Source organism: Mustela lutreola, chromosome 15 (genome assembly GCF_030435805.1).
Source record: "Mustela lutreola isolate mMusLut2 chromosome 15, mMusLut2.pri, whole genome shotgun sequence".
Classification (NCBI taxonomy): Eukaryota; Metazoa; Chordata; class Mammalia; order Carnivora; family Mustelidae; genus Mustela; species Mustela lutreola.
The window spans coordinates 15,574,740-15,597,917 of NC_081304.1; the positions used below are offsets into that span (position 1 = coordinate 15,574,740).

General features: G+C 46.2%; 1 protein-coding gene and 1 pseudogene across 2 annotated transcripts in view; one reads left to right on the plus strand and one right to left on the minus strand.

Annotated features, from left to right (window-relative positions):
* The window catches only part of MARCHF10 (membrane associated ring-CH-type finger 10), a 93,261-nt gene that overhangs the window by 60,849 nt on the left and 9,234 nt on the right, over positions 1-23,178 (plus strand). For both annotated transcript variants that reach the window (XM_059147248.1, XM_059147249.1), the window contains exons 7-8: positions 11,585-11,754; positions 14,720-14,829. In XM_059147248.1, the coding sequence (XP_059003231.1) occupies positions 11,585-11,754; positions 14,720-14,829 (280 nt within the window). The remainder of the gene's footprint in view (positions 1-11,584; positions 11,755-14,719; positions 14,830-23,178) is intronic.
* On the minus strand, positions 22,993-23,059 carry LOC131817133 (U4 spliceosomal RNA; annotated as a pseudogene).

Sequence of the window (23,178 nt, forward strand, 5' to 3'; positions counted from 1 at the left end):
CTGGGACCCGGGGTCATGACCTGAGCCGAAGGCAGAGGTTTAACCCACTGAGCCACCCAGGCGCCCCTGGTTCAAGGATCTTTTTGCGGGCTTTGTCCAGTTTCAGACTAGGGATAACCACCTTGTGAGGGGGAATGCCCCATGGACAGTTGTGCTGTTCGCTCTCTCTCGCTGCACTCATGCAATGTAGATGACATACTTCTTCCTGTAAACCTGGGGGTCCTTGCCAATCTGTTGACCTTTGCAGTGTCCTCGCACAACCTGCACTTCATCATCCTTTCGGATGGGCATGGACCAAACACTGTATTTGTCTTAGCTCTTTGGAAAGAGGGGAAGACATGATCTTCCTGCAAATGTGGGAAGCTGCATCGAAATGCCATTTCCGGTTCTTGCTCCAGTCAGAAGTCACAATGATCAAACTTCATTGTGGCCCCAAGCGCTTCAGCAATGGCCGCAGGAGGATAGAGATCCACACGTTATTTCCGGTTCTGTAAGTTCAGGAACCAGGATTTTTTTATTAAAAAAGGTTGCTATCTCCCCAGAGAGTGAACCACTCTGCACTTGAAATTCACCAGCTCTCTCTCATGGGACTTTGCACAAATCCAACCAACAGCTCTAGAATTTGAATCTTTCCAACCAAAAGTCTGGTTCCAGCCAGTTACCATGGTTACCTGGGTTCTCTGCAGGGTTGCACTGGGGTAACCCTGCTTCCATTTCCTGTGTTCTTTCTCATGCATGGGAGAGACAGAAGGTCTTTATTATGGATTACTCTTATCTTTGATCTTCACTGTCTTGTAAGATGATTGGGGATATTTCACAGCTACGAAATTTGATACCTTTAAAAGCCATCATTAAATATCATGTCAGGATTCGGCCGTTTCCTTTATGACAGGTGTGACCACACCCTAATGTTGGCTTACTGATCTGGAAATGGCTTCTTTGAATGCAAGCCTTCTTTGTGTGTGTTAGTACAGCTCATTTGGGCCATTAATTATCCAACTGATACTCATTTGCACGTGGGAAAATTCCATGGCAGTGAATGAGAGTGTAGGAGGATAAGACAGGTCACAGGATGGAGCCCGTCTACTCCTCTAGGTCTGTTATCCAGCTACAGAAATGAGTAATTTTCCTGTTGGCGGGACCTTTGCTTTTCCGTATTATGGAAGCCACCAGCACACTGACCCATGGTTAAGGGCCAAAGAGCCTCACACACACCCTTCTACACCTCCCCAGAAATACACCTTCAGACCCACTTGTCAGAGGAGTCTAGGCTCTACCAGCCCAAAGTGATGTCTTTGGGCTCAAAATGATTTCTTTGAAAATGGCATCCATGTCTCGGTGTGGCAATGTATTAAACAGCTATGACTTGTGTACTTGATCAGACACCTTCTTTTTTTTCCTGTATATCATAAACCTTATGCTTTTCTTATTATCACAAAATGTTCATTTTAGGAAATAGGAAAATAAAAACTTCAAAGAAAAATCACCTGTAATCCTCTAATCCAGAGATAAGTACTACAAAAAAACTTTGCTTCCTGTCTCTTATCTTTGCATATAAATGCAATTCTTAGTATACTTTGGCTCATATTTTATAATATGCCTCATTTTTAATATTTCAAGCTCATTTCTCAATGCCACTTATACTCTCTAAAAATTTCCCCTTGGTTAGTTACTTTAATGCATACAAATAATTAAGGAATTCGAAATAAAACAAAACCCAAATATCCTGGTGCCTGCCTTCCAGCTAACAGAAATTTACTTGAACTCCTGAGCCCCTCACCCACCCTATCTCATCTTCCTCCCTCTTCTACACCCTCCCAACCCCTTCTGCCCGCCCCAGGAAACCATCCTTGCATTGCATTTATCATTCCTTTGCTTTCAATTTTTTAAAAATTTTTAATTTGTTTATTTTAAGTAATCTGTACATTCAATGCGGGATTCAAACTCACAACCCTAAACAATATTTTGTGCACATTTTTTAATTCTGTAGAAATGCATTACTTCTGAACCCTATAGAAATGGAATATCTATTCCCCTGTGACTTGCATTTCCCGGAGCACTGTTAGCGAGGGGCATCCTTGTTGATATTTTTGGCTTTACTCTGTTCGCGTTCACGACACAAGGTATTGGGTTACCTGAATATACCACAATTTGGCTGTTTTCCTGTTGATGGGCATTGGGGTTCTCTATTGTGTTCTGCAAACAGGGCCACATAAATGTTCTTGCAAAATGTCTCCTGGTGCCCATGGGAAGAATTCTCTGGGATATTTATCTAGGGGTGGAACTGCTGAGCTAGAGGTTAGCACACCTTCCCCATTGTAAATAATGGCTGTGGGGCACCTGGGTGGCTCAGTGGGTTGAAGCCTTTGCCTTCAGCTCAGGTCATGATCCCAGAGTCCTGGGATCGAGCCCCACATCAGGTTCTCCGCTCAGCAGGGAGCCTGTTTCCCTGGCTCTCTCTCTACCTGCCTCTCTGCCTACTTGTGATCTGTCAAAAAAATAAATGAAATCTTTAAAAAAAAAAAAAAAATGGCCGCTTACTGTCTCACTAGTAATGTCTTATCATTGTGCTTCCTTGCCAGCCCTTACATAGATTGGCTTTTCAAAATGTTGCCTCACTAATGGGAATAAAATGATATTGTGGCTTTAATTTACATTGAATCTCATTGACTGTTAATGAGGTTAGGCATTTTATGTGCTCTTTTAAATGTCATATGACCATTTGTGTTCCTCTTCTGCAAAATACTTATATTTTGTGCCCATTTTTCCTTTAGACTATTTCTCTTTTATTTTAGGAACCCCTTTTATGTTCTGGCCACTGTTCTAATCCTTTAACAGTCATGTGTTGAAAATATCTTTTCCCAATTTTTAGCTTGTCTTTTCTTTCTTGATATCTTTTAATGACAATGAATTCTTAATTTTCATGAAGCAAATGGACCCATCTTCTTTATGGATTGCGATTTGTAACTTCTGGTCTTGATGAAGAAATCTTTTGCAACCTGCGGTCATTATGAGATGCTTCCTATTTTCTTCTAAAATCTCTGCAATTTTGGGATACTTGGGTGGCTCAGTCATTAAGTGTCTGCCTTCAGCTCAGGTCATGATCTTAGGGTCCTGGGGTCAAGCCCTGCATTGGGCTCTCTACCCAGCGGGAAGCCTGCTTCTCCCTCTCCCAATCCCCTTGCTTGCATTCCCTCTCTCACTGTCTCTCTCTGTATATCAAATAAATAAATAAAATTTAAAAAAATAGGGGTGCCTGTGTGGCTCAGTGGGTTGAGCTGCTGCCTTCAGCTCAGGTCATGATCTCAGGGTCCTGGGATCGAGTCCCGCATCGGGCTCTCTGCTCAGCAGGGAGCCTGCTTCTCTCTCTCTCTCTCTGCCTGCCTCTCCGTCTACTTGTGAACTCTCTCTGTCAAATAAATAAATAAAATCTTTTAAAAAAATAAAATATCTACAGTTTAATGCTGCACATTTAGCACTTAGTGTGAAATGGATTTTGGACTTCTATGTGAAGTGAGGTTTAATATGCAGTGTGAGGTATGCTTCATGAATGTCCAGCTGTTGCAGGATCTTTCCGGGCTAAACTGAAGAGCCACATCTGTCATATAACGGAACTATGAATGTCCGAGGCTGTTTCAGAGCTCTCTATTCTGGTTTTTTTCCCCCCTAATCCGATACCACAGCATCCTAATATCTGTAACTTTTTTTTTTTAATTTTTTTTTTAATTTTTTATTTTTTATAAACATATATTTTTTATATACATATATTTTTATCCCCAGGTCTGTGAATCACCGGGTTTACACACTTCACAGCACTCACCAAATCACATACCCTCCCCAATGTCCATAATCCCACCCCCTTCTCCCCAACCCCTTCCCCCCAGCAACCCTCAGTTTGTTTTGTGAGATTAAGAGTCACTTATGGTTTGTCTCCCTCCCAATCCCATCTTGTTTCATTTATTCTTCTACCCACTTAAGCCTCCATGTTGCATCACCACTTCCTCATATCAGGGAGATCATATGATAGTTGTCTTTCTCTGCTTGACTTATTTCGCTAAGCATGATACGCTCTAGTTCCATCCACGTTGTTGCAAATGGCAAGATTTCATTTCTTTTGATGGCTGCATAGTATTCCATTGTGTATATATACCACATCTTCTTGATCCATTCATCTGTTGATGGACATCTAGGTTCTTTCCATAGTTTGGCTATTGTGGACATTGCTGCTATAAACATTCGGGTGCATGTGTCCCTTTGGATCACTACATTTGTATCTTTAGGGTAAATACCCAATAGTGCAATTGCTGGGTCATAGGGCAGTTCTATTTTCAACATTTTGAGGAACCTCCATGCTGTTTTCCAGAGTGGCTACACTAGCTTGCATTCCCACCAACAGTGTAGGAGGGTTCCCCTTTCTCCGCATCCTCGCCAGCATCTGTCATTTCCTGACTTGTTGATTTTAGCCATTCTGACTGGTGTGAGGTGATATCTCATTGTGGTTTTGATTTGTATTTCCCTGATGCCGAGTGATATGGAGCACTTTTTCATGTGTCTGTTCGCCATCTGGATGTCTTCTTTGCAGAAATGTCTGTTCATGTCTTCTGCCCATTTCTTGATTGGATTATTTGTTCTTTGGGTGTTGAGTTTGCTAAGTTCTTTATAGATTCTGGACACTAGTCCTTTATCTGATATGTCGTTTGCAAATATCTTCTCCCATTCTGTCAGTTGTCTTTTGATTTTGTTAACTGTTTCCTTTGCTGTGCAAAAGCTTTTGATCTTGATGAAATCCCAGTAGTTCATTTTTTCCCTTGCTTCCCTTGCCTTTTGCGTTGTTCCTAGGAAGATGTTGCTGCGGCAGAGGTCGAAGAGGTTGCTGCCCGTGTTCTCCTCAAGGATTTTGATGGATTCCTTTCGTACATTGAGGTCCTTCATCCATTTTGAGTCTATTTTTGTGTGTGGTGTAAGGAAATGGTCCAATTTCATTTTTCTGCATGTGGCTGTCCAATTTTCCCAGCACCATTTATTGAAAAGGCTGTCTTTTTTCCATTGGACATTCTTTCCTGCTTTGTCGAAGATTAGTTGACCATAGAGTTGAGGGTCTATTTCTGGGCTCTCTATTCTGTTCCATTGATCTATGTGTCTGTTTTTGTGCCAGTACCATGCTGTCTTGATGATGACAGCTTTGTAATAGAGCTTGAAGTCCGGAATTGTGATGCCACCAACGTTGGCTTTCTTTTTCAATATCCCTTTGGCTATTCGAGGTCTTTTCTGGTTCCATATAAATTTTAGAATTATTTGTTCCATTTCTTTGAAAAAGATGGATGGTACTTTGATAGGAATTGCATTAAATGTGTAGATTGCTTTAGGTAGCATAGACATTTTCACAATATTTATTCTTCCAATCCAGGAGCATGGAACATTTTTCCATTTCTTTGTGTCTTCCTCAATTTCTTTCATGAGTACTTTATAGTTTTCCGAGTATAGATTCTGTGTCTCTTTGGTTAGGTTTATTCCTAGGTATCTTATGGTTTTGGATGCAATTGTAAATGGGATTGACTCCTTAATATCTCTTTCTTCTGTCTTGCTGTTGGTGTAGAGAAATGCAACTGATTTCTGTGCATTGATTTTATATCCTGACACTTTACTGAATTCCTGTATAAGTTCTAGCAGTTTTGGAGTGGAGTCTTTTGGGTTTTCCACATATAGTATCATATCATCTGCGAAGAGTGATAATTTGACTTCTTCTTTGCCGATTTGGATGCCTTTAATTTCCTTTTGTTGTCTGATTGCTGAGGCTAGGACCTCTAGTACGATGTTGAATAGCAGTGGTGATAATGGACATCCCTGCCGTGTTCCTGACCTTAGCGGAAAAGCTTTCAGTTTTTCTCCATTGAGAATGATATTTGCGGTGGGTTTTTCATAGATGGCTTTGATGATATTGAGGTATGTGCCCTCTATCCCTACACTTTGAAGAGTTTTGATCAGGAAGGGATGTTGTACTTTGTCAAATGCTTTTTCAGCATCTATTGAGAGTATCATATGGTTCTTGTTCTTACTTTTATTGATGTGTTGTATCACATTGACTGATTTGCGGATGTTGAACCAACCTTGCAGCCCTGGAATAAATCCCACTTGGTCGTGGTGAATAATCTTTTTAATGTACTGTTGAATCCGATTGGCTAGTATTTTGTTGAGTATTTTCGCATCTGTGTTCATCAAGGATATCGGTCTATAGCTCTCTTTTTTGGTGGGATCCTTGTCTGGTTTTGGGATCAAGGTGATGCTGGCCTCATAAAATGAGTTTGGAAGTTTTCCTTCCATTTCTATTTTTTGGAACAGTTTCAGGAGAATAGGAATTAGTTCTTCTTTAAATGTTTGGTAGAATTCCCCCGGGAAGCCATCTGGCCCTGGGCTTTTGTTTGTTTGGAGATTTTTAATGACTGTTTCAATCTCCTTATTGGTTATGGGTCTGTTCAGGCTTTCTATTTCTTCATGGTTCAGTTGTGGTAGTTTATATGTTTCTAGGAATGCATCCATTTCTTCCAGATTGTCAAATTTATTGCCGTAGAGTTGCTCATAGTATGTTCTTATAATAGTTTGTATTTCCTTGGTGTTAGTTGTGATCTCTCCTCTTTCATTCATGATTTTATTTATTTGGGTCCTTTCTCTTTTCTTTTTGATAAGTCGGGCCAGGGGTTTATCAATTTTATTAATTCTTTCAAAGAACCAGCTCCTAGTTTCGTTGATTTGTTCTATTGTTTTTTTGGTTTCTATTTCATTGATTTCTGCTCTGATCTTTATGATTTCTCTTCTCCTGCTGGGCTTAGGGTTTCTTTCTTGTTCTTTCTCCAGCTCCTTTAGGTGTAGGGTTAGGTTGTGTACCTGAGACCTTTCTTGTTTCTTGAGAAAGGCTTGTACCGCTATATATTTTCCTCTCAGGACTGCCTTTGTTGTGTCCCACAGATTTTGAACCGTTGTATTTTCATTATCATTTGTTTCCATGATTTTTTTCAATTCTTCTTTAATTTCCCGGTTGACCCATTCATTCTTTAGAAGGATACTGTTTAGTCTCCATGTATTTGGGTTCTTTCCAAACTTCCTTTTGTGGTTGAGTTCTAGCTTTAGAGCATTGTGGTCTGAAAATATGCAGGGAATGATCCCAATCTTTTGATACCGGTTGAGTCCTGATTTAGGACCGAGGATGTGATCTATTCTGGAGAATGTTCCATGTGCACTAGAGAAGAATGTGTATTCTGTTGCTTTGGGATGAAATATTCTGAATATATCTGTGATGTCCATCTGGTCCAATGTGTCATTTAAGGCCTTTATTTCCTTGCTGATCTTTTGCTTGGATGACCTGTCCATTTCAGTGAGGGGAGTGTTAAAGTCCCCTACTATTATTGTATTGTTGTTGATGTGTTTCTTTGATTTTGTTATTAATTGGTTTATATAGTTGGCTGCTCCCACGTTGGGGGCATAGATATTTAAAATTGTTAAATCTTCTTGTTGGACAGACCCTTTGAGTATGATATAGTGTCCTTCCTCATCTCTTATTACAGTCTTTGGCTTAAAATCTAATTGATCTGATATAAGGATTGCCACTCCTGCTTTCTTCTGATGTCCATTAGCATGGTAAATTCTTTTCCACCCCCTCACTTTAAATCTGGAGGTGTCTTCGGGCTTAAAATGTGTTTCTTGGAGGCAACATATAGATGGGTTTTGTTTTTTTATCCATTCTGATACCCTGTGTCTTTTGACAGGGGCATTTAGCCCATTCACATTCAGGGTAACTATTGAGAGATATGAATTTAGTGCCATTGTATTGCCTGTAAGGTGACTGTTACTGTATATGGTCTCTGTTCCTTTCTGATCTACCACTTGTAGGCTCTCTCTTTGCTTAGAGGACCCCTTTCAATATTTCCTGTAGAGCTGGTTTGGTATTTGCAAATTCTTTCAGTTGTTGTTTGTCCTGGAAGCTTTTAATCTCTCCTTCTATTTTCAATGATAGCCTAGCTGGATATAGTATTCTTGGCTGCATGTTTTTCTCGTTTAGTGCTCTGAAAATATCATGCCAGCTCTTTCTGGCCTGCCAGGTCTCTGTGGATAAGTCAGCTGCCAATCTAATATTTTTACCATTGTATGTTACAGACTTCTTTTCCCGGGCTGCTTTCAGGATTTTCTCTTTGTCATTGAGACTTGTAAATTTTACTATTAGGTGACGGGGTGTGGGCCTATTCTTATTGATTTTGAGGGGCATTCTCTGAACCTCCTGAATTTTGATGCTCGTTCCCTTTGCCATATTGGGGAAATTCTCCCCAATAATTCTCTCCAGTATACCTTCTGCTCCCCTCTCACTTTCTTCTTCTTCTGGAATCCCAATTATTCTAATGTTGTTTCGTCTTATGGTGTCACTTATTTCTCGAATTCTTCCCTCGTGGTCCAGTAGCTGTTTGTCCCTCTTTTGATCAGCTTCTTTATTCTCTGTCATTTGGTCTTCTATATCACTAATTCTTTCTTCTGCCTCATTTATCCTAGCAGTGAGAGCCTCCATTTTTGATTGCACCTCATTAATAGCTTTTTTGATTTCAACTTGGTTAGATTTTAGTTCTTTTATTTCTCCAGAAAGGGCTTTTATATCTCTCGAGAGGGTTTCTCTAATATCTTCCATGCCTTTTTCGAGCCCGGCTAGAACCTTGAGAATTGTCATTCTGAACTCTAGATCTGACATATTACCGATGTCTGTATTGATTAGGTCCCTAGCCTTCGGTACTGCCTCTTGTTCTTTTTTTTGTGGTGAATTTTTACGTCTTGTCATTTTGTCCAGATAAGAGTAAATGAAGGGGCAAGTAAAATACTAAAAGGGTGGCAACAACCCCAGGAAAATATGCTTTAGCCAAATTAGAAGAGATCCAAAATCGTGAGTGGGGAGAAAGGGGATAAAAAGAGGTTCAAAAAGGAAGAAATAAAAAAGAAAAAAAAAAAAAAAGAAAAGAAAAGTAAAGAATTTTTTTTAAAAAAGAAAACACCTAAAAAAAAAAAAAAAAAAAAAACCTTTAAGGGACGCCTGGGTGGCTCAGTTGGTTAAGCAGCTGCCTTCAGCTCAGGTCATGATCCCAGCGTCCTGGGATCGAGTCCCACATCGGGCTCCTTGCTCAGCAGGGAGCCTGCTTCTCCCTCAGCCTCTGCCTGCCATTCTGTCTGCCTGTGCTCGCTCTCTCTCCCTCTCTCTCTGAAGAATAAATAAAAATTTAAAAAAAAAAAAAAGAAAACACCTAAGAAAAATGTAAAAAAATATATATATATATTAGATAAACTATTAAAAAATCGTTAAAAAAGAAAAAGGTAACAGTTAAAAAAAAAAAAATTTTACCTGAAGGCGAGAAAAAAAAAAAATGAAAAAGAAAAAATTAAATTAACTGCAAGACTAAAAAAAATCACAGGAAAAAAGCCATGAGTTCCGTGCTTGGCTTTCTCCTCCTCTGGAATTCTGCTGCTCTCCTTGGTATTGAAACCGCACTCCTTGGTAGGTGAACTTGGTCTCGGCTGGATTTCTTGTTGATCTTCTGGGGGAGGGGCCTGGTGTAGTGATTCTCAAGTGTCTTTGCCCCAGGCGGAATTGCACCGCCCTTACCCGGGGCCGGGGTGAGTAATCCGCTCGGGTTTGCTTTCAGGAGCTTTTGTTCCCTGAGCGCTTTCCGTAGAGTTCCAGAGGACGGGAATACAAATGGCGGCCTCCTGGTCTCCGGCCCGGAGGAGCTGAGAGCCCAGGGCCCCACTCCTCAGTGCGCCCTCAGAGAACAGCGCCCAGTTACTCCCGTCTGCCTGACCTCCGGCCGCGCTCCGAGCTCACCGAGCCTGCGACCGGTTCAAGGTAACACCGAGCTGCGAGCTTACTGTCGGCTCTGTCTCTGTAGCCGGCTTTCCCGTTCCAATACCCGCAAGCTCTGCGACACTCAGACACCCCCGATCCTTCTGTGACCCTGCGGGACCTGAGGCCACGCTGACCCCGCGTGGGCTTCGCCCCGGTTTAGCCTCTGGAGCGATGTCCCTCAGCGGAACAGACTTTTAAAAGTCCTGATTTTGTGCGCGGTTGCTCCGCCGCTTGCCGGGAGCCGGCCCCTCCCCCCGGGGTCTATCTTCCCGTCGCTTTGGATTCACTTCTCCGCCGGTCCTACCTTTCAGAAAGTGGTTGTTTTTCTGTTTCCAGAATTGCTGTTCTTCTTCTCTTCGATCTGCCGATGGATTTTCAGGTGTTTGCAATCTTTAGATAAGCTATCTAGCTGATCTCCGGCTAGCTGAAGCAGTCTCAGCTTGCTACTTCTCCGCCATCTTGACTCCTCCCCTCAATATCTGTAACTTTTATAAGTTTTGGTAACCAGTGGTGCAAAGCCTCCCTCCCCATTTTTTTGTTCCTTCAGAGTCCTTGACTATATACCTTTCAAAGTCAGCCTGTTGGGATTTTCATTGAAACTGCATTGAATCTACAGATTATTCTGGGGAGAACTGACATCTTGGAGATATTGAGTCTTTGAAAAGTATGGTATAGCTCTTCTTTTGTTTGTGCCCATAATGGAAAACTATAATTCTGTTTCTTTTTAGCGACTTCCCTTTCCTGTGGGGAGGAAAGTCTCTGAAGAAACTGAGCACATATGTCTGTCTCCAGAACAATGCCCATTTCTTCCTCTTCTTTGATTTCAGTCTCTAGCCAGTTTCCTTTCCTTGACCAGACAGCCCCTAGTCCATGAGGATGCTAAAGAACAAATCTTAGGCTTCTTAGAGCCTCCCTACGTGAACATCAATTGGCTAGTCTCACTCATCATTTATTGGACAAAAACGTACTTGCTTCCATTTTCCCAATTCCATCTGCATCAGATTCCAGCAGCTTACATTCTGGAATGTCGGTATAATTTCTTGGCCAAGTGTTGTGCTATTAGTGAGTTCATGTCCAGGTTCACTGATTCATCATCATCCCAAACAACATCTATTGAGTGATCTCCGTCTACAAATGCTTCGCCAGACACTAGATGCACTCGTGGCCTGCAGAACAGCACACCACCATCATGGGCAACATCCCGTCTGCCCATGACCCTGTCAGCTAGTCAGTGGCGGCATTATCATCACATGGCCTTATGCATGAGGGAACAGAGACCTGAGAAACTTAAATAACTTGTCCAGTGTCATCAAACTCCCAAGTTTCAGAGGCAAGCCTCAAACCCAGGCCTCCTGCCCACAGATCCCACACACTCACCAACACGGTGTACCACCAACTTCCACAGTGGCCACGACTTGGAGAGGAGCTCCCAGCCTCTTCCATGGTCTTCCTCTGTAGCCTTGTCCACCGCCTCTAGATTTCTGGCAGTTGGCTCACACGTGTCAGTAACTGCCAAGGAGTCCACTACAAGGCTCCGTGAATCTACTATAAGTCACCTGGAAGAATCTTCAGTAGGGTCAGAGAGAGCCGTGGGGGAGCCCGGGCAGCCCTGGCGGGGCCTCTCCCTTTAACATCCTGGGAAGTAGTAGTAGTAGTTGTAGTTTGTAGAAACTGCGCAGACCCCCCGGTCACCAGGGCTTGTTTTCCATTTAGTCTCCTGGAGGAGGACTCGGAGGAGGAGGAGGGAGACCTGTGTCGCATCTGTCAGATAGCCGGGGGTTCCCCAACCAACCCCCTCCTGGAGCCTTGCGGCTGTGTGGGAAGCCTGCAGTTTGTTCATCAGGATTGCCTGAAAAAGTGGCTGAAAGTGAAAATAACATCAGGTAGGTGGGGAAGGAAGAGCGGCATGAGCGCTCGCCATATAATTAACGAGACACCACAGTGTGGGACTCGAGCCTTGATGGCAGCTCCGGGAGCAGTTGCCGGGAGACCCATGTCCCACCCCCAACCCCCAGCACAGGGCTCCCGTTCACAGCCCCAATGGATAGCAGTGGGACTAAATGTTGCCTTTAAATGATGGGACAGAAATGAGTCTGAGAGAAGAATCCTGGAATCTGTGCTTGAATCCTACCCCGCCCAAGCAGAGATGCTAAGATCTCTTCCCAGGAGGAAGGAAACGAAAACAGGTCAGCAGTTGAACCTCAGCAAACACCCAGCAAGCCATGCCCGCTAATGGACACCTGGCAAAAACAGTTCCGCTTCCTTTTATTTGTGGGGGAAGGAGGGTGTCACCTAAGAAACTGAGCAAAGCTGCAGTTTTGCAGTAGGGGCAGGAAAAGAGCACTGATCGGATTTTCTAGAACCGTATTAGATAAAGAGATTTCTGCATGCTGGCTTTGTCAGCTCTGGCTTTTGCAGATCTTGTAACTGGGTGTGAAGCCCCTTCTCAACTCCCTGAGGAGGTTACAACCTAAATACAGCCACATGGGTAGGTCAGCTGGCATTTTCTTGGCAGAGAACAGGGGATTTCTTTAAAATTTGGTTTTGAGGGTGCCTGGGTGGCTCAGTGGGTTAAGCCGCTGCCTTCGGCTCAGGTCATGATCTCAGGGTCCTGGGATCGAGTCCCGCATCGGGCTCTCTGCTCGGCAGGGAGCCTGCTTCCCTCTCTCTCTTTGTCTCTGCCTGCCTCTCTGTCTACTTGTGATCTCTGTCTGTCAAATAAATAAATAAAATCTTTTTAAAAAATTTAAAAATTAAAAAAAATAAAATTAAATTTGGTTTTGAGAAGGACAACTTGAACAGAAATACAGGAAACAGCAACTCAAGAACCAAATGACAAATAACCACTGTGTCTTTCAGACACAACTCCCTGAAAACCTTTTACCCCGTAGCCAGGATCCTTTTTCTCCTCTTCCGTGTTCTCCTCCTTGATTATCATTCTTCCAGGCACCCAGCGGTGTGGGGGGCGGGGGGGGGGACCCTAAGAGTCTCATCCTCTTGTGGCCATGCCCCCTCCAGAGAAAGCGGCATGAACAGTGGGACGATCAGATTAACTGTCTCCTCCCTGATCCCTTTTCCCTCCTGAGCACCTTCCCAGGCAGGAGCAACCCAGACCCACCACCCAAGTTGCTTCAAGTCCTCTCCCCATAGTGAGCTGGGTACTCATTCCTTCAGACGGGGAGGAAACAAGGGGCTCTTGGCTGCTAATGACTCTGCCATGCGATCTTTTATCTTACTACAAATTTGGGCCAATTAAACATTTAGCGCGGGAAAAAATTACTCGTGAAACATGTGACAGAAACCCTGCTAAATGCTTGTCAACGCCAATGTCAGTAGGAGTGTGCTGAGTGGGATTCAGCTCGGAAGACCCAAGGGACACTCAGAAGCCTAAAGTATTAGAGAATGGCACTTTAAGAAAGAAGAAGAAGAAAAAAAAGCAAACAAAATGCAGACATGGGATTACCGCTTATCCTTGTCTTTTAAAGTTCTCTATTATTTACTATTTCTTTATGTCCCCAGTGAGGCAAGATAGAACTGGGGTCTAAAACTGCACAAGCCCTATCTTTACCAAATACATGCTGAAAACTCATCCGTCCTCTATTTTGCTAATGCAAATATAAACACCGGGACATCATTAGCAAAAATGCAGCCTCCAGACGAGGAGAAAAGACCGCTTATTTGCTTCAACACAGTACAGTTCTTCCATCTTCCAGTTTTGCTTTGGGGACTAGGATAAATAGAGAAAAAGTGCTGATCTAGGATGCATGTTTAAAAAAAAAAAAAAAAATGGGGACGCCTGGGTGGCTCAGTTGGTTAAGCAGCTGCCTTTGGCTCAGGTCATGATCCCAGCGTCCGGGGATCGAGTCCCACATGGGGCTCCTTGCTCAGCAGGGAGCCTGCTTCTCCCTCTGCCTGCCATTCTGTCTGCCTGTGCTCACTCTCTCCCCCTCTCTCTCTCTGATAAATAAATAAAATCTTTAAAAATTAAATTAAATTAAAAAATGAAGAAGAAAGAAAAGAAAAAAAAAAAGAAAACCCACTGCAACAAAGGAAGTTTTCTCAAGTTTCTTTTCCCAGATGAGGCTGAACTTGGTCTTAGGTACTGGCCACAGATATTGCTGGGCTAGTTCCCATCCATGGCTCCTGGCTCCCTCAGTTTCTTGAGTGGGAAGTCACCTGGGCGAGTGTAAAGGCAGATTTTTTTTTTTTTTAAGATTTTATTTATTTATTTGACAGACAAAGATCACAAGTAGGCAGAGAGGCAGGCAGAGAGAGAGGGGGAAGTAGGCTACCTGCTGAGCAGGGAGCCCGATGTGGGGCTGGATCCCAGGATCCTGAGATCATGACCTGAGCCGAAGGCAGAGGCTTAACCCACTGAGCCACCCAGGCGCCCCTAAAGGCAGATTTTTGGAACCACAGACTGAGAATAGCTTCTGCCATCAGTTGGGTCCTCCTTATTTGCTTGGATATGTGTTCCGTCCGTCACAACAACACAGGCCACTATTCCCTCTTTTTGGCAAACACCTGTGTCACCAACTCTCAGCCTCCATGTAGCAATTCCAATTTTATGAACCAGTATGTTTATATTTAAACAGAAAGCAAGACCTGTTATTTAAAAGTCACGGGGATTTCGCTTATATGAAGCTTGCATAATAATGAAAATTATTATAAAGGAAATTTTCCAGATCTCAGATTCAAGGCCCTTTTCTACAGAAGAGGGCTGACTTAAAAAAATTTTTAAAAAGTCACTCATACACACGAGTTCACTCCCAAAATGTCCACACAAAGAGACCCAGAGTGTCAACATGTAAAGACCCAAAGTTTTATGTAACAATTCTTTAATTTAAGGAGCGGATCTAGGTGCTGTGAAGACCTGTGAGATGTGTAAGCAAGGCCTGCTGGTCAACCTGGATGATTTTAACGTGACTGACTTCTACCGGAAGCACCAGCAATCCCGGGTAAGAGCCACTCACACCACTCCGCCTCCCCGGCAAAGTCAGTTAGAGACACACGCAGGAAGAACAGCTTTCCCTGATAAAAGGACTGTAGATAACCTCGCATGGGATGAGTCTGGGAATGTCCCCTACGCTCACTTCTCCGAGAAGTTGTGGTACTAAGTCAGACCATGGCGGTGGTGGGGGTGGTGGAGTTCAAAAGTCTTCGCCACCTCTGGTCGAGGTCCCACTGTGATCAGGGACAAAAGTAGGAAGCCACAGAGGCTGACTGGACACAGAAACAGGAATAGTCTGGCAAGTTCCATACCCAAATTTGCTGAAGTGATTTAAGTTTAATAGCAACAAGGAAAAAAAAAATCAGGGTCTTGAAGAAAATGGTCCCCAAATTATATATCAAGTAACTCTTGGGTAATAAGAAACTGCTTTACTCAAGGTTAGTAAACAGGTCATAAGCTCCTAGTGTGTGCTTTTTAATACCCAGTGAATTAACTCTCCTGGGTGATTTGGACTGTAATTCTTTTTTTTTTTAAATTTGACTTATTTATTTGAGAGAGAGAGAAAGAGCAAGCAGGGGGAGAGAGAGAGGGACAAGCAAACTCGATGCTGTGCAGAGAGCCCTATATGGGGTTTGATCCCAGGACTCGAGCTGAAGGCAGATGTTTAACCAAGGGAGCCACCCAGGCGTCCCTGGATTGCAGTTTTGATGCTGTGAAAAAGTTAGTCTACCGTGGGTGGGCAGGTGATTCACGCTCAGGATAATAGCTGATTGTTCAGTTCTCAGGGAAACAATCCTACATTTCGAACTACACTGCCCAGTATGGAAGCCACAAGCCACCAGTGGCTAATGAACCAGTGGTTACTTCCACTTGAGATGTGGCATGTGGGGCGCCGGGGGGGGGGGGTGCTCCGTCATTAGGCATCTAACTCTTGCTCTCAGCTCAAGTCTCGATCTTGGAGTCGTGAGTTCAGCCCCACACTGGGCTTCAGGCTGGGTGTGGAACCCATCAATCAATTAAATGTCACTCTTCAGAGGAATCATTTTAGCGTTCAGATCCTTAGCCTGCGTCCAGACCTAAAGCGTGGCTGAGTCAAAAGGCCACATGTGAGTCTGGGCAATTGTTTACAACCTTTCAAAAATCTGAAGGCTGCTAGACAGAAGATTAAACTTTCGATAAGAATGAAAGACCCGAACAGCACCAGCAAGAAGCATAATACAAGGGACAAAATGCCACACCAGCGTTGAAGAGATGGGGCATCAGGAGGTGGAAAGGAGCAAGGGAGGGGAAAAGAAAGGAAGAAAGAAATTCCTGAGAAATAAATTATATCTTGAGTCCATCCATTTTGAGGCCCGAGGGTCTTGAGCCTCTGGGTCCCCACCCCCATGCCCTGAAAGGAGAAAGAGAAGTGCGTCTGGGGTCACACCGGTGACAGGAAGTAGGCCGTGTGGGCGCCTGAGGTCAGGGTGCCAGCCGGGGCGCAGGCAGCTTCCACGTGGTCCTCTCAGAGATTATTTCAGGAAACGGAGGCTGTAGGACTTCCCGAGAAAGACACGTCCGGACAAGGCCAGGGTCCGTGGAATACTACCAGAACATCTGCAGGCCTCACGAACACGGTCCAGCCCAGGCGAACGCCTTCACTAGTGAAGATTCCTGCTGGTTCCAAGCATCTTGGCATGGCCCACCACCCTCCGTGAAGCTGCTACCACCCTGCCCTGCTGGGTTTACCGGTGGTGTCTGTAGACTCACTAACGGTAGATTTTTCCAGTTGTTCTAAAATATTTGCACTCCTGTAGCCAGAGGCTCTGCTGCCCCACCGCAGAGCACACCAGCTTTGACCACAGGGTGAACCCAGGTCTTGTTCCCTTCGCCAAAGTTGCTATGTGACCTCAGGGAAACCACACAAACTCTCTGGGCCTCCGTTCTCTTGTCCACAGGAAGCAGGAGATCATTCCTCCCCCGCAAGGTGGGATGCGGGGGAAAAAACCTGAGTACATCCTCTAATCCAGTGCCTGTGGAGAGAAGGGTGCTCAGGGAATGGGAACGCCACATGATGGCCCCAGAGATGCCCAAACTCTCCAGCCTTGAAGGAGGAAGCTAAGTGCACCAGGACTGGGCTAGTGTCCACCACTGAAGGAAGGCAACCGACCCACGCAGGGGTTGGACCCATAACCTTGGCGTCACTGCTCCCTGCAGTTGAGAGAAGCGGCTAGGAACACATTTGAACAAGACCTGTGAAAGGAACCATGTCAGCCAGAATCTAGGCAGGAGACATGGTGAGACCCTCAGCAGGGGTGAATGAGGAGAGCTGAAGAAAGGCCAGAAGTGGGCGGGAAATGAAGCCAACAAGGTGTGATGAAGCATCCTGGGACTGGCGCTGTGACCATTCTAGGCCTGAAGTGACAAGGGCTGGGGGCAGTCACCAGGATCAGGAGACCTATAGTTACAGGAGAGAGTCACCAACAGCCTCTGACCTTCAGGAGAGGAAAGCAGCCATTACCACGCCACCGCCCAGCAGAGAGAGAACAAGGAGTGTTATTACCCCAGCTGCTCTCTCCTCCCGCCCTCTGGTCTCCCGCCAGGGCCTCCCATTGGCCAAACCCAATGGGAAGCCAGAGAACAAGGGGGCCGAGTTAATGAGATCCATTGAGATCAGCCTCGAGACCACAGCGCAGGGTGGAAAGTGGATCTGGAGGAGGAAGTGGGAAATATCCAGCACGGTAATTACTCTACATGGAAGCAGAAAAGAGTTTAAATTAGTTTCAGTAAGAACCTGACAGGCCATCAAAGCCTTTTGAAAATGCCCTTTATTGTAATCACAGGTAGAAAGGACATTGACAGACCCAGCCTGGTGAAAGGACAACAGTCCCAAGAACCGACGCGCACTATTTCCGCGCGGCTGGAAAACTGGGGGTGGGGTGAGGTGGGGCTCACCCTTTCACAGTGGGTCAGCCTGCTCCGATGGCCTGTTGTGAATTTACTAGAGTCTACTTGCTAACAGTCTGGGTTCAAGTTGAGACAGTAGGGAAGCAAGACTTAGACAAGTTCAGAAACTCTCCACGGACCTCCGCAGAAGGAACTGTTGTCTAACCCAAAGATAGGGAGCAGGTTATCTACCCTCGGCTTGTCCCCTGCTGGGGAGGCCCGTTGGCCTGGCCCTGGACTTGATGTGTCTACCTGGGCTCCTTGAGGCCAAGCCCTTCCCGACTCCCAAACCTTGGTCCCTTGTGCCATCTTAGCCAACGCTCCTGGCAAACAGATTCTTTGGTTGAGAAGCTGGATAGCTGGTGCCCAAAATAGACATATTCAAAGAAAGGGGCAAAACCAGAAGAAGTCTGGAACTGACTCCAGGCCAGTCCTGGGTCTCACTTAACCTCAACTCACTTGCTAACTCACTAACTTATTCTCTTAAGCATTTTTCTCATTTAGATTGGTTGGCTGATTTTTTGCTTTTCTTCAATTATAAAAATCACAAGCACACAAAGATCTACTATAATTAAAACTAACATTGAGCTGCATGTCTTTTTTTCTTCTTCTTCTTCTATTAAAATACTCATGCCCAGGCCAGGCCCCAGAGATTCTGACTGAATTGATCTGGGATGGGGCCAGGTATCAATTTTTTTTTTTTAAGTGTGGCAAAATATACATAAAAGTGCCTGCTATTGATCAGATACTATCCTGGAGATACCTCAGTGCCCAAGACCAACATAGTCACTTCCTTCTGACGGGAGGAGCAGAGTGAGGGTACCCCCCAGCGTGGGAGGAACAGAACAAGGGATGTGTGGCCACAAAGAGGTCTGACCCACTCTCCGGTCTAGAGAAGGCTTCCCTGAGGAAGAGACATTTGAGACCAAGAAGGAAAAGAGGAGTGAAGCCTCTATTTGTGTACCCTTGAGAACCACTGCTCTAAACCACAACTCAACGATTGGTAGCAGGTCAGTGGCTTTGAGGGTGTGGAGGGGCTCAGACCAGAGTGTTGCCCTGGTTTGGTTCAGTGCACCTGAGCAGAGGAAGGGTGACAGCTGCCCGTGGGCCCTCACAGGGCCTCGAAGTTTGATTATCCTGTGTCACTCAGACGCTAGCTGGTTTCTGTAGGCCTTGCAGGGTCAGAGCTTGTAAATAGGCCTCCTGAGACGGGATTAGGAGCTTGGACAGGCTGTGTGCAGGGTGGTCCCATGAGGCAGAAGCAGCACGGGGCCCCCAGACCTGGTGGCCCAATCCTCGGCCCATCGGGGCTTGTGGCCTCTCAAACCCACCCGCCTCCTGCCTCCAAGATGCCTAAAAATTAAACCCCACAGGCATCCGTTCCTCCTGTGAGTGCTGCCCAGGAAGGAGGAGTCCTGGGTGCTGGCTCTGTACCCGGGAAGTGGAAGAGAAAGCAGGTGGAGGAACAGTCGAGAACACAGATTCTACACTTAAATGCCTTAGACGCCAGGCAGGTCACAAATGGTCAGAATCCCACAAGTATCATCACAACAGGGTGGTTGGAAAGGAGGCAAAACAGAAAGGATTCTCCCCAGCTGAAGAAGTGTTGATCTGTCCTTTCCTTCCTGCCTGCCAGTCAGAGCACATCCTCTGGCCAGATTCAGCTGATCAGCTACAGACTAACTGTTGATTCTTGGTTCAGAGCACTGGTTCTCAGCCATGTGAGGTCCCCAGCCTAGTACCGTCAGCATCCCTTGGGGACATGTTAGAAACCCACATTCTCTGGCTCCACCACAGACCCACTGCATCAGAATCTGAGGGAGAGGGAGAGGTGGTACCCAGCAGCTATATTTTAAAATGCCCTTTCTGGGGCGCCTGGGCGGCTCAGTGGGTTAAAGCCTCTGCCTTCAGCTCAGGTCAGGATCCCAGGGTCCTGGGATGGAGCCACGCATCGGGCTCTCTGCTCAGCGGGGAGTCTGCTCCCCCACCCCCTGCGTGCGTCTCTGCCTACTTGTGATCTCTCTCTCTCTGTCAAATAAATAAAATCTTAAAAAAAAAAAAAAAAAGAAAGAAAGAAAGAAAAAAACCTGTTAAAATGCCCTTTCTGTAATTCTGATGCATATTCAAGTTGGCAGTCAACTAGTGTCAAGAGTCATAATTGAATTGGCCACGGTCTGGCCCCAAATTATACATTTTTTGTCATTCTTTCATCTGTACCTGCATTCACTGAGCATATACTACACCGCAGGTGCTGGGCTAGGCTCCTAGGCACGAGGAACACAGGCGCACACAAAGCCCTTGGGGTCCTTGCCCTGAATCCTAGTTTTCATTCTTGCCTCTTACAGGATATTTTTGTTTTGCAAAATACCATGTCCCCTTGAATTAGCTCATTTGGCTCTAACACCCTGGGGACATAGGCAGGATGGAGGTGACTTTTCCCTTTTATAAATGGAGTCACTTTGGCCTTGCACAGTTAAAGCTCTGCCCAAAGTCTTGGCTCTTGCCGGCCCCAGGCTGCCCATTCTGGGGGGGTCCACGCCCACTGCGTGATGAAGGTGCACTTCTGTCAGCAGAGGAGGGTCTCAGCGGGCCTCTGGCTGTCATTGCTCTGAGGCACAGACCTGGCTTTGCTCCATCTCAGCCACGGACAGATGTCCTTGGCCACACGCAGCCACCTAATCACCCTCACACCTGGGAGCATCTCTTGAACACGTTTGGAGACTTGATGGAACATTCAGCCAAGCCGTCTGCTTCTCTTGAGTGGATTATATTGAGAATTGCCATAGGTAGCAAATCTCTTGGCCAAAATGAATATTAAACAAAATGAAGGGGTGGGAGTGGGGCAAGAGAACAGAAAGGAAAACATCTGGCAGGCAGCCCGAGTGCTCCAGGGCTCTCCTCCGCCGCTTCACAAGCCCCCTCCCTTTGAAGCCTGCTCCTCGCCCCACCCCTGTCGACACAGCACGGGGGTGTCCCTGCCCCATGGGACCAGGTCAGGAGGAAAGGTCGGGAGCAGCTCCAAAGAAGAATGCTCCAAAAGCTAGCTCATTTTGCCCTTGCCAAACGAATGCCCTGGAACTCTCTCTGAGAACAAGTCCCGCCCACTTGTGGCTCGGAGCAGGAGCATGTCTCCCAGCTCCCCAGCACATGCCTGCTCTGATTGGCCGGCCCAGCCCCTCCGTGGGGCATCACCAGCTCGGTGAAGGTTGCACATCAAGGAGCCCGGCCGGTGAGATTTACGGCGCCGCGTGACAGGTTCCCTCCCACAGACCTGAGAAGAGACACAATCTGCTAGAAGTGACTTTTCAAATTATCTGCAGAAAACATTAGTGGATATTTTCCCATCTGCATGCCTCCAGGCCTTATTGAGTCATAAAAAGTAAATGATTTCCCTGAATGCTTTGACAAACCTGATAGTTCCAAGCCATTTTCTAGCTGATTGATTTGCCATTATGCATCAGAGGGTCTCTGAGCAGAAAGGCTTCCTGGCGAAGAGAGTGCCGGAGAGAAAACCAGTGGAGAGGCCACGGCCAGCGCCAGCGAGGAAAGCAAACAGGGGGCAAGGCTTGGTGTGCGGGGAGGAGCTGACGGGTGGGTGAGGAAGGCTTCCCAAGGGCAGTAGCTTCTAAGGCTGCGAAGGAGGCGCAGACTCGGGGAAAGTGGGAGGAGGCGAGGAGAAAACAGTGAAAACAAGCATCTTCCTCTCTGCCTGCTCTAGGCCAAGGTCAGAAGAGCACAGAATACGTGACCAAAGTCTAAAAATAGGAGGCTAACTGCTAAGGACAATTGACTAGTGCCTTTCAAGGCAGGTCTATAGGAGAGCAGCGGGGCCTTGAGCCATGACCTTGAGGCCAGTGGGCAAGATCCAGACTTGGACCGGACTCAGAAGGAAGAATGCATTGATCCTTGCTCGATTGGGGCACCTTTTCCGGTGGCCGTTTGATCCTGGAAGAGGCGTGTCCTGGGCCAGCTTCCTGAGCTGTCCTGGATGGAACCGGGACAAGGAGATGGGCCCAGAAGGAAGGGAAAGGCACTGAGGTGGTCCCTGTGTCAGGTCTGAGCTTCCGTTATCCTAGAAAAAAGGTCACACTTCTGACCTCTCCCCAGGGTGAGGCAGAGGACCATGTCCCCTGCTGAGGCTGTTAGTCTCCCAAGAACTTCGGGAGCCCCTGCTGGCCTATCCCCACCCCCCCGATCCATGGGGACTTGACAGGAGGCCATGTGGGTGGTTAAGGGGGAGGAGTCATTACTAATGGCCCCTCATTTATTGACGGTCTAGGATGGGTCCCCAGGGTGACTGCTGCCAAGGAACCGAGGACCAAGGAGCTCTCATCAGCCAGATCCTCCCTGGCACCTCCCTATGTTCCAAGCACCAGCAAGAAAAAGAAAACACAACCCACCCACCGAGAAAAAGTGAAAACACGAACCAGGGCAAGACGCAGTGTACAAAAGAAAAGAGTTAGGAAGCAGGGCAGGAAGGGATGAGTGGAACAAAGGAGATTCGTCGGGAAGGCTTCTGCAGGGTGGGGACATTGTGGCAGCTGGAAAAGCTATGGACACAGCCTGGGAATGGTGGGAGGGAGACGTTCAGAAAAGAAGCACAAAACAAGCCAGATGACCACACGAGGGAGGGAGAAGCCAAGGCCCTGCGGTTCCCAGTCCACGTGGGAGTGCCGGGCGCACACTCACTGTCGGGGAGTTAAATAATAGACCAGCCGGGGCAGGAGCTGTAGGTGAGACCATCCTTAAGCCCAGTTATAGAGAGAGAAGCATACAGACCCAAGGCCTGGGGCCTTTTCTCCAGACAAATGAGGGATCTAGGAAGATAAACCTAAGTTTGCAGGTGGTTTGCAGAACTCATGTGCCTTTGTGTCCCCAGTTCTCCCACAGAAACTTTTGCCTTCCTAAGACATTCATCCCATCGGGTTTAGTCCTCTGCTCAGAGCCCAGGAGCTACACACACACACACACACACACACACACACACGGCATGACGCCCAAACTCCCTGTTCTGCCTGATGGGATCCCCCCTTCCCATCTCTGCAGCTGATGCCAAAAAAATGTTTCCAATCCAGAACAAACACCTTCCCCATATACTCCAGCCACACTCAAGAGTAGGGAATATTACCCAACACATGCTCTGCTCTCCCAGCCCCCAGGCCTTTGCTGGCATTCAGTGCCTCTGTCTGGAAGGCCCTCATCAACCCTCAGAGCCAACCAAAGGCCCTCTCACCCTTTAAGGACCATCCAATTAGCAATAATCGCGCCTCGGATAAACCTCATTGGCTACCATACCGCCACTGCGCAAAGCTTAAGGACCATCCAAGAGGCCTTCCCCAAGTCCTAGTACACACTCATTGTAGCTGAGCCGTCCAGTTGGTACTGGAACGATTTCTGAACAAGGTTCTCCCATGGAGACCTTTTGCCCCAT